We start from the raw sequence: 12,262 nt of genomic DNA, 5'->3' as shown, positions 1-12,262 counted from the left end.
TAGGTATTCCAGTGCTTGGTCACTTTTTTCAACATTCCAGTGCTTGGTCACTTTTTTCAGCATTCCAGTGCGTGGTCACTTTCTTCACAGTATAAAAACAATTGAAATTCCTAGACGTATCATATTTCCCAACTCTTCTCCATCTACTTCAGCTTCCCTTTCTGTAACACTGACTTCAAGTTTGTTACCCCTGTATAATAGTTCTTCCACCCTTCAGCATTCCTTCTTTACTTGGTACTGGCTTGCCATCTGAGGTCATGGTTCTCTTTCCCCCCAAAGGTCTTTCTAATTTTCATATAGGCAGCATCTATCTTGCTCTCAGTTACACATGCTTTTTATGTCTCACATTTGTCCTCTAACCATTCCTGCTTAAAATTTTTGAGTTTTGGTCAATATCATTTTATAGATATCCATATTCCCTTTTGCATGCTGCGCTTTTACATTTTCCCCTTATGCCAGGTGTCAGGTTCGGTATGTTTTGCATTACCCGAGGATTTCTACTGGACGTTTTGCTTGTTTTTATCCTGTGCTGTCTACACTGTTTCACCCCGCAAGGCTTTGCATTCAACTTATTTTATATTCCTTACCCCTGGTTCAGTCAGTTGGCACCTAATTCTCCCTCTGAAGCTCTCAACAACCTCTGATTTTTTCAACTTTTTCCAATCTCCTTAATTTCCTACCATCTTGAAATATCTTGTGTTAATCTGCAGTTGATAACCAATAAATTATAGTCAGGTCCATATGTGTCCCTGGATATGTTTTGCAGTATAAAACTTTATTTTGAAACCTCTGTCTGCCACTTACATAATATATCTGAAATCTATCTGTGTCTCCGGGTGTCTTCCATGTATACAACTTGTTAGGGATATTTGTCTGTAATTTTGTGCATTCCTTCTTTTACACTTCTTATAAACAGGAGCAATGTGTGCTCTTTATCTGTCTGTGGGACTCTTGGTTGCACAAGAGATTTGAGTAGGGGAAGCATTAATATTATTCACGAGTTTAATGTTAAATCTAACATAAATTTTCTTAGCACCTTGCATTGTGTTAACTGTGTGTAGTTCCAATGACTTTTGCATAATTTCACACATTTGTTTATTTCTGAAGTAGTGTAACTGTGGTAAGTTTAGTGGACAAAGTAGTAGTCACTTCATGAAGACAGTACAGCGGTCACATTGGAGCACTATAGAAATGGCGGCAGGCAGTCATGGACCCCTTCACCTATTGTCATTCATGGCAATGAGTATAACAATGGTAGAAAGGAGCTATTGTGTTTGACTTTGTCCATGAACATACTATGAATAAATGACAGATTTGTTGGTGTATATGCAGACTGTCCATCTTATCTACAAGGAATAGAATAGCCCTTCCAATCACATAACACGGCATAAGAACAGTGGCCGTAAAAATAACCTAAGTGAGAGGGACTGGAGTAACATCAATGGTTTTTTAGTATGCTGTGAGTGTTAAATTTACTTCATGCATCTGTAACCCTCTTATGCTCAGTGTCAGAAGATCTACTTAATAAAATTTCTCTTGCTCACTGTTATTGATGTTTGCCGACATGGCCTTGTTATTCTGTTCCACCTAACTGTGGTGCAGCAATCTTCACAGGACTACTCATAAGGTGTAGTCGTAGGTCCAGGATGCCAGTGTACAAGACTGTTAGCAGCTTCGACTTGACACCAAACCAGGTGTCTCAACAAGAGCTACTCACTGGTCCCCTTACATTTGTAGGGTGTAAGATTAATTTTTCTTGCACCACAAACGAGGTAGTGACTGGTAATTCTTGGATGACTTTAGCTATAGTGAGAGGAAACGAGAAACCTCTTGCTGGTTTGGAGTCATATTATGACAGAGACATAATTGCGTTCCGTACGTTTGCTATTGGAGTTGTATCAGACAGGAATTATGGTACCTGTGTTGTTACGACAGACAAGCCATGGCTGTGTGCGCCGCCATCTTGGCGGATGACCTTGAACGAGCTTCACTCGGCTGCCGCTAGGCCACGGAGGATCGCGCTCTAGTTTCAACAGAGCGTGATCCGCTGGAAAGGGTCCCTTCCGGTGCCGCCATTGCGCTTCTGAGGGGGCTTATCAGGGCAGAGATGTCACTTCAGTCATCTCCTTATACTGTAAGACATTGTAAGTACTTATTGGGATTTAATGTACATTCCTTTCCCTGCTAATGCCCATTTTCTCTAAGGTGTGATATGCAAACTGTTTTCAACAGTCTTTTCACTTTATGCACATTCTTCTAAATAAAATTATGCTCAGAAAATCATTAATTTTTTGGCCATGCTCTACACACAATTTTCATTTGTTTAACTACAGGGTGTATATGACCCGGGACAATCGGGAGATCTGGGAAAAACCCAGGAATTTTTTCATCCAGGAGAAAACTGGAGAACAACCTGATAATTTTTCAGAATTCCGGGAATTTTTCATTGTTTTAGCTAAATTTTTGTAATTTTGACTGGTAAGAACCAATACTCTAACAAAGGATATTACTGTGTCCCGCTACTGCAGAATAATACTGCAGCAATAAAACATGGATGAGAGAAAAAATGAAAATAAACTTACATTGCAAATGAAATGCTCCATATAAAAAAAGCCTTCTCATACAAGTGTCTGCCAACAGCAAAATGTGTCAATGCAATGCAGACTATGCAATGCTTCATAAAAACAAATTGCATCCGATGAGCGTGAGGTCAGAATTGTTTATATTATATTCATTTCAGCAGTTGCAAGCATCCTCATGTGCATGTGCAGTTGAGTCGCGTATGAGTAGTACCTTCTCCCGCATTTGGCTACAGTAATTTGGCTGTTGGCTGTGTAAGCAGTAACAGCAAGCAGCCACATGCTTCCCAGAGAAATGGGGACTTCACACAAATTATGGAAGAATATGACGATTCCAAATTCATACAAAAATTTCATGCTACTACTTTTTGATCTCATGCCTGAGAAACTGGATCATACGAAGTACATGTGAAACTGTTTCCTAACATAAAGCTTTTTGCTTATAGTAGGCCAAATACGCATTTCATATTGGTACTTTGTGAATTATATTATGTCGTGTTATAAAAATGACCATTATTGCCAAAACAGTCTCGCTTATTTGGTGTGTGTTACCAGTTGCTGAAATATTAGAAAGGCCTATTTTGTTTTTTCTGGTAGACTGTGACGAAATAGATGTAGCCAGATTGAGAAACCACACCAGCCTTGGGTACTATTTGTATTAACAGCTTTTCCGGTATTAGACAATGACATTTCGATTTTTCATGTAGCAAAACATTTGACGAACTTTGGTGAGGTAATAGATTATTTCGCACAAAGGAAAGCAGGCCATGTAAAGCTGTAGCCAGATAAGAGAGAAGAAAACGCTAGGACCTAAGGATTGAAGAAATGTTTGATGTCTTGCTAGTCTCTTGTCTTTACTGGTTAAGTTATTACAGGGTGTATACGACCCGGGACAACCGGGAAATCCGGGAAAAAGCCGGGAATTTTTTCATCTGGGAGAAAACCGGGAAAAACCCGGGAATTTTTCGGAATTCCTGGAATTTCTCATTGTTTTAGCTTTCAGTGAAATGTTTGTAATTTTGACTGCAGAATAGATTCTCTAGCAAAGAATGTTATTATATCCTGCTACTGGAGAATGATACTGCAACAATAAAATATAAACGAGAGGAAAAAAAATAAAACTTTAGTGGCAAAGGAAATGTGCAATTTACAACAACAAAAAACCGTGCACGAACAAGTGTCTGCAAATAGCAAAAATATGTCAAATGCCGTAGGGCGCAGACTGTAATTCTTCGTAACAATAAACTGCTTGCTATGAGCATGACGTCACAACTGTTCACATTAGGTTCGTTTGACCAATTGCCAGCGGTCTGTTGCGCATGCGCATTTGACTCGAGTATTAAGCAGTACCTTCTCCCGCTACTTGAAATTTGGCTGTTAGCTGTATCGGTAGTAGCAGCAAGCAGCCAAATGCAAACAAGAAAAATTTTTACGCGCGCTCTAGCTGCCAGATTCACACTGAGTTGTAGTGGGGAGGGGGTTAACCTCCACATTAGCCGTGTTAACGTTAAGTGATTTCGCTGCGCCGGCCGGTGTGGCCGTGTGGTTCTAGGCGCTTCAGTCTGGAACCGCGTGACCGCTACGGTCGCAGGTTCGAATCCTGCTCCGGGCATGGATGTGTGTGATGTCGTTAGGTTAGTTAGGCTTAAGTAGTTCTAAGTTCTAGGGGACTGATGACCACAGATGTTAAGTCCCATAGAGCTCAGAGCCATTTGAACCATTTTTGATTTCGCTGCTTCTCTTCGTGTACAGCTCCCATGTCAAATGAAAACAAAACGGATTTCTGTGGCCGGGAGCTATCAAGCGAATTAAAATACATTCACATAATTACGGAGGGCAAAAATATATTATTAATTTCAGTTTTCTGATTTTATTTTGTTTCCAAGGTAGTAGCAGTCAAGCATTTGCAGAACAGTAAAGTTATTTTTGCAAGTTTGCTAAAGAAATTTGGCTTTATTAATCTTTCCGCCGAGGCAATCATTTTATTTGAAACGAAGTGTTTCAGTCTACAGTATTGGCTAGTTCCAACTGTTCGCTGAATTTCAAGTGCAATTTCAAGTGCACGTTATCATCTTCTGCCATATATGGCATTATGTCGTAATAAAGAACCAAAAATGAGATCGTAGAGTAGTGGTACTCCAAGAAAATTTACATCCCAAAAACCACACTGGAAAGCTTAATATCAGATGGGACCTACTTCATTGTGAATCTGGAAAAAGCCAATTTGCACTTCAAGCCGAATTATGCGTTTTAGTATGGTTTACGAATTTCCGATGCTCTTTGGAGTATCCTCTGATGAACTGTTTCTTTTATGGTGTAATGTAAGCTCTCTTAGTGCTTTATACACACGAACATACGGGCTTCCTACACCACTGCAGTTGCACACGCACAATAATGCCTGTTTTCTGGCGCTCTCTGGCAACTGTTAAATCGAACCTATTTCTAACAGTCTCCGGATAGTATTACGAACGGTAGTTAGAAAAGCGTTACTTTCAAAGTAAATTTCTTTTTACGCAAGATGAATTGTGTTACGTGTGAGAAAGTGGATGGATATCTAAATCACAGAGCGTTCGAAGCTGAACAGTTTGAGGACCAGCCACTTACAAGAATTTGGAGCCGAGACATTTATGTCATAATTTTAAATTTTTCTGGCACATTTGTGTGATGTGTCTTAAAGTATAACACACGCAAAGAAAAGATCAATATTACATGTGAAAGCTTAGGTTCTGTTGTAGCGTGTTAATCTTAGAGACTAACATTATATGTGAAAGCTTAGCTTTTCTTGTAGATATACTGTACTGTGTACATTAATGTAAACCGTTAACTTTTCCTCTTGCGTGTTCGCGCTATGTAACTAGTGATCTTGCTATTGGTTGACTATAACACGTGTCATATGCTCTGAATAGCTGCTGTCATCGGCTGACGAGATCTCGTGGCTTGAGATATGACTCGCTTACAAAAGAACACCGCAACCTCGGTTTCAACGCTCCGGAAACTAACGCCCTGTGTTTGGTGAAATTCGCATTTATACTTTCGTAATACGAAAATATGCAATGTATATTTTGCTGCAAATCAAAGGTCTTTCCAAAACTTCACTTCTTTTTTTTTTTATTAAAAGTCTCTCCAAAACTTCTTTGCCCCGTCTTTTCTTTTTTTTCCGGCAAGTTCCATGCGATTGTATAAAATGTTAACCATTCAAAGGATTGATAAGTTTTACAGTTCCGAGGGAAAATCTACGGAAAACCTACTGTCACTTAGAACAGAAAAAGTGTATTTTCGCCTGGGAAAAAGCATATTTTTTAAACGGGATATCCGGGAGAAATCCGGGAATAATCCGGGAATTTTTTTTCCTTGTCCCCGTATACACCCTGTATTAGCTAATAGGCAATAAAGAGTGTGAATTTTCTGAAGAGTTCTTGTTCTCCTGGTTACAAATAATCCAGTCCAGTGTTAACGGTGAGATTTTTTCAAAGAGGGGCAGGATGTCAAACTGGCCAACTGGGAGCAGGAGAGGCACCACAGAACATTTTAACTTCCACTGTCCTGAGTATAGTTTGATGGCATCAGTAGCAAAATATACAGGTTTGAGTTCCACACAGTCAAATACTGTGATGTGCGGTTGAAGAATGCTGTGTGAAGGGCATAGCACTGCACCTTGGCACACTTAAGACCAAGTAAAATGTCTTACATTTCCTCGAAGATATGAGGGTTGGAACTTTAATAGTGACAACTATTTATTTACAGCTTGTACAAAATAGGTACGTGCTTCAGAGTTTCACTGACCTTCAATTTCACCCATTGCCAGTGATGTGGAAGTCGTAGGATACTCTTCGCAGTGCCAGATGTGTTGACAGTTCGAGCGGCGTGGTCTATTGCCCGACGAATTTGTAGCAGTTGTGAAGCAAATGCCCTGAAGTGTTTCCTTCAGTTTAGAAATCAAGATGAACACACAAGGGCTTAAGTCAGTGGAGTGCAGTAGGTGGTATAGTACTTAGTAGACCCATCAATCAAACAAATCAGTAACATCTTGCACTGTACATGCTTGAGCATTGTCCTGCAAAATCATGGTCAGGTCCTGTAGAAAGTGTCATCACTTCTGTCTCTAAGCTGGTCAGAGGTTGTGTACCAAAAATGAACACCATAGAGACAGAAGTGATGACAGTTTTTGCAGGACCTGGCCATGATTTTGCAGGACAATGCTGAAGCATGTACAGTGCAAGCTGTTACTGATTTAATTCTTCATGCTTTCCCGGCGATCTGTTGACATCTTGGATATTCGGGAATCCAGCCGGATGTTCGCGTTGTTCTTGCACGATATTTCAACAGCGTGCCTCGCTGTCTTCTTCAGGTGCTACCTGAGACTGGTCCTTGGGTCGATCGAGTCCAGTGTTTATGCCTGGGAGGAGCTGGGAGTTCCCTAATCGGTCCGAGCCGGCCAGAACGGGCGCCGACGGCAGTTGGAACATCTGCGACTGGAGGGGTCCATTGAAGCCGAGTCTGGCGGGCGCAGACCACAGATGGAACACTCAACCCGGCGCGGACCGATTAGGGAACGCCCAGCTCCTCCCAGGCATAAATACTGGACTCGATCGACCCAAGGACCCGTCTCAGGTAGCACCTGAAGAAGACAGCGAGGCTCGCTGTTGAAATATGGTGCGAGAACGACGTGAACATCCGGCTGGATTCCCGAATATCCAAGATGTTACTGATTTGTTTGACTGATGGGGCTGCTAAGTGCTATACCACCAACTGCACTCCCCTGACTTAAGCCCTCATGAGTTCAACTCGATTTCTAAACTGAAGGAAACATTTTATGGCAGTCGCTTCAGAACTGCTACAAATTCGTCGGGCAATAGATTGCGCGGCTCAAACTGTCAACACAACTGGCACTGCTACGACTTCCACATCACTGGCAACGGGTTATACACAATGCTGGGACTACTTTGTGGTCAGTAAAACTTTGAAACACGTACCTATTTTGTACGAGCTGTAAATAAATAGTTTCCACTATCAAAGTTCCAATCCTCATATATGTTTTATGTATCAGACTCTTAAGAAAGATGTGCACTACTTCGTGTGAGGGGGGGGTGTCACTATTTAGTATTGCCCCGGTTCAGAAAGATCGTAGATCTGGGGCTGATGCGCAGAGCAGCCGTGAGTTATAGTGGGGGGGGGGGGGTAGTCTTCATGTGACCTGTATTTACATTTAGTGGTTTTCTGTTTCTTCTTCGTTTACTGCTCTCACGTCAAATGAAAACAAAACAGATTTCTGTGGCTGGGAGCTATCAAGTGAGCTAAAACATTCACATAATTATGGAAGGCTAAAGTATGTTATTAGTTTCTTTATTTTATTTCCAACTATCTGACAGTTGAGCATTAATCGCCTTGCAGAGCAATGAAGTTATATTTGTCAGTTTGCCTAACTATTGGCTAGTTTCAACTGTCCGCTGCATTTCAGGTGTATGTTTTCATCTTCTAGCATGTATGGTATTACGTCATAATAAAGAACCAAACATGAGGTAATACAGTACTGGTACTCCAAGAAAATTACATCCCGAAAACCGGACTGAAAGCTTAATATCAGGTCGAGGCCTACTTCATTGGGAATCAGGACATATGAATGTGCACTTTAAGGTGAATTATGCATTTTAATTTGGTTCACGAAATTCTGACGCTCTTGGAGTATCCTCTGATGTCTTGTTTCCTTTATGACATAATGTAATATCTTTTTCCGCAAGATGAACTATGTGCGTGAATGTACGATGAATTTCTTAAATCATAGAGCGTTTGACTCTCATTTAAAAATCAACTCTTTGATGATGTCAAGCTATTTAGAAGAATTTCGAGCCCAGAACATCAGAGATTTTTGTCGGTATTAAAACAATTTTACCGGCACATTTGTGTGATGTATCTTAAAGTGTAACACATGGAAAAAAGATGAACAATATATGTGAAAGCTTAGCTTCTCTTCTAACTTATTAATCTACGAGACAAATATTATACATGAAAGCTTTGCTTTTCTTGTAGCAACATTGTGCATATTAATTTAAACCATTAACTTTCCCTGTTTGTGTTTTTCTTGCTACTTAACAGTGATGTTGCTATTGGCTGACTATATCACGTGTCCTATACTCTGAATATCCGCTGTCATCGGCTGGTGAGATCACGTGACATGAGCTATGACTGGTTTACAAAAGGGCATCGCAATGTCGATTTCATTGCTTCAGAAAGTAACATGCGGTGTCTGATGAAATTCAAATTTATACGTTCGTAATACGAAAATATGCAGCGTAGATGTTGCTGCACATCAAAGATCTTTCAAAAACGTGTTTTTTTCTGCCTAAGTCTCTTTTTCTTAAGTGCCGGGAAATTCTATGCCCCCGTATAAAACCATAACCATTCAAAGTATTGATAAGTTTTAAAGTTCCGAAGGAAAGCATACTGTCACTTACCACAGAAAAAGTGTATTTTCAGGTGGGAGAAACTGTATTTTTAACCAGGAAATCCAGGAATTTTTTTTTCTTGTCCATGTATACACCCTGAACTACCTTGAGTTGTTATCAAAATATCATCATCTACATTTAATGTTTTTCTATCTTCAGTTATACTTGTATAATTTGGCGTATCTGTGTTGTTTGTAGACAAGATTGCATAGAAAAAGATGGATGTCTGTATTCATCACAGTTACCTCAAGCAAGGGAATTTTGTTCACCTTAAAGAAGTGCATAGTGAAAGGGCTTTGGTGCTGTCAGTAAATTAATAGTTCAGATAAATTTATAAAATCAAAGGCAGTAAGTAATTGCAGTAGTAGAGGTAATCATATCTGCTAGATTAGCTACTGGTAGGTTCAAACAGTATGCGAGTATAACACTTCGTGAACTCAGTTGGAGTCCCTAGAGGGAAGATGATATTCTTTTTGCAAAACATTATTGAGAAAATTTAGAGCACCGGCATTTGTGGCTGGCTGTGGAAAGATGATACTGTCGCCATTATACATTCTGTGTTAACAGCCATGAAGACAAAATCAGAGAAATTAGGGCTCATAGGGAAATGTATATAGAGTCACTTTTTCCTTGCTCGATTTGCGAGTGGAACGGGAAAGGGAATGCCTAATAATGGTCAAGGTACTTTCCACCATGCACCGTATGGTAGCTTGCAGATTATGTATGTAGATGTATATAAGAAAAGACAGGCGTGTTATGAAGTGAAAGGGCAGTGCTTGTGAGGCAGAATTAGTTTGAATGATAAACGCATGATATGGACAAATAAGAAAAAAATATGCAGCAAAAGGTGTGTGACAAATACCAAGCCCATTGTGTCAACTAATTTGTGTAACTGGGGTTGAAAAGGAACAGGAAAAACATGTCCCAGTTAAAACATGTTTACAGGTCTTTGGCACAAAATAACTGGTTCTTATCTGTGTTGCAGGATCTCCCCAATGCAAAAAACAGTGAGGAGATTGCAGACATTTTAGACTTGAACAGCATTCCTGCTTCAAAACATAAAGTTCGTGTTGTGGGTACTACAGCCATACCTTCAACTGAAATAGCGAGGCATCCTTCAATTTTGGAAGTGCAACAAGCTCTTTTCAGCATGACAAATGTCTAAGTAAAATAAATTTGTTTTGTATATTTAAAATAAATGGGTTGATTGTGAGACAGTATTTCACAGTATCCTGCTGTTCTTTTTTATGTGTAGACTAGATGTTTTATACATAATGATTTCTTACTACTGGAAATAGGATATTTGTGCTATTGCATTTGCCACTCTTTCAAATGAGATTTATTGTACTTTCTTGTGTGTGTGTAAAACTGAAATTTCAAGGCTGATTATTTAGATTACATTCCACGGGGTGTCTGAAGTGTGCAAATGTATATTATGGACATGTGCGATTTTGTTAATGACAGGATTTTGATTGGTAAATATGTCACTGTATGAGCAATTCTTGGCCTAGGATCCTGTCAGAGTAAGACTTCGTTTTACAGAAGCACTTTGTCATTGACTGAGGCTCAGAATAGTAAAAGTGCTTTGGAATTATCTGCTGTCTCTCTATCATCTGCTGGTGCAAAATGAAACATGGTGATTGTTTATGTTGCCACAGCCAAAATATTAGTATACACAAGATGAATAAAATTAGTTGTGCTAATGTTTAAAACTGATTATTTCAACAAGTAACTCTTGAATTTTAAGAAGAAAAAAATAAGGAAAGACCAAGTAAAATAAAATAAGGAAAAAGTGTTGTAGCTGTGAATGAGAGAGACGGAGTAAAATCTGAGCTCGATGAAGTAAATTTAAAGTTTTATTTGTCAGTTCTTGTACTCCTTTTGTAGAATGTTCATTTCCATGTGTTAAATCCATTTTATCGAATCTCTTAATTTCAAGTGACTTTTACAGAATTTACAAGTCTTAAGATCAGTTCCAATAATTCAGTCTGTGCCAGCAGCTTGGGTCTCTGAAACCAATTCTGCAGTTCTTTATTTGTAATAGGCCTACCGAATCACAGTTTTTGTAAATATATAGAGAAAGAAACTGATGATGAGACTGAGAATTACTGGTCCTGTAAACATGACTTGATGTAACATTCTTGACTGCCTGTCTCAGTACTTTGAAATTTTTATTAAACTACCTGAGGTATTCTATCAGTACCTTCATGCCTTATGTCTGGTTACAGGCAGTCTCTTATATTTAATCTAAAATATCTATTTATTAATTTTGTAAATGTATATCATTATAATAAAAACTAATGCATTTACTGTATTATGTGTTTTATATATCTGAAAATGTTCAACATAAACTCAATGCTTTTAGATACTTCCTATCTAAATTTTATCACATTACACCAACCCACTGTCATATGCCTTTGTGACAGATCTCAAAGGTTCAGCTAATAGAGTGCAGCATTTTAACCAGCTTTGATTTCTTAGATCATTATTTGCAGAAAAACATTATCTTGTGAAAAACTATCCAATGATAAAGTTGTAACATTAACTATTGATGTTGTGACTCAAATTTTAAGATCCTTTCCGCCCCCTTCCTTTTTTCCATGACTTCCACGTAAGGAGCAATAAACACTTCATCTTGGTGTTGCTCCTGCAGCTTTGTTCACGTTATTCTATATTTCCACTTAAACATTTCAAAATTAGAATTTATTGATAAATTCACCCATTAATATGTCAGAATTAAAATTACTAAGAACTTACTATATAAAAAATTACTAAAAAACACTTCAGTGCACAATCGTGGTGGTGAAGTCATTGAGAGGGCATCAGTAAGTGCTAGATTTATATTGGAAATGTCACTTGCTACATTATGAGAATGTAATTACAGGGAGTTTGCTCAGTATTATGCATGTTCTTATTTAATTTCATTTGCAAGTTCAACACAATTCCAGTCAGTTAATCGACTAGGAAAAGGTATAGTTACAAAACCATAATGAAATTTGTCACTTCGGGATTTGTTTAGAAGTATGATCATTCATAATTGCATTAGGTCTTCTAGAGTGAGAAATCTGTACCAACTACTTCTCCCTCTTATAGGAAGAGAGAGATTTTTGTATATGTGATTTGGCATTTATTTTTCTTTGTTTCGTTTAATAATAAAACGGTAGATCGGTAGATCACGTGACTACTAATGACGAGGTGCTGGATAGAATTGGGGAGACAAGAAAGCTGTGGCATGACCTG

The 12,262-nt window shown here is 38.8% G+C and overlaps 1 protein-coding gene across 1 annotated transcript in view; it reads left to right on the top strand.

Annotated features, from left to right (window-relative positions):
- Positions 1-11,336, top strand: part of LOC126166016 (uncharacterized) — a 38,413-nt gene extending 27,077 nt beyond the window's left edge. The window contains exon 4 of the mRNA XM_049920368.1: positions 10,008-11,336. Within this exon, the coding sequence (XP_049776325.1) occupies positions 10,008-10,187 (180 nt within the window). The 3' untranslated portion in view covers positions 10,188-11,336. The remainder of the gene's footprint in view (positions 1-10,007) is intronic.
- The last annotated feature ends 926 nt before the right edge of the window (positions 11,337-12,262 follow it).

This window comes from Schistocerca cancellata, chromosome 1 (genome assembly GCF_023864275.1).
Source record: "Schistocerca cancellata isolate TAMUIC-IGC-003103 chromosome 1, iqSchCanc2.1, whole genome shotgun sequence".
NCBI classification, from domain to species: Eukaryota; Metazoa; Arthropoda; class Insecta; order Orthoptera; family Acrididae; genus Schistocerca; species Schistocerca cancellata.
The sequence above is the reverse complement of the archived record's forward strand: the minus strand, read 5'-3'. Positions and strand labels throughout refer to the sequence as shown.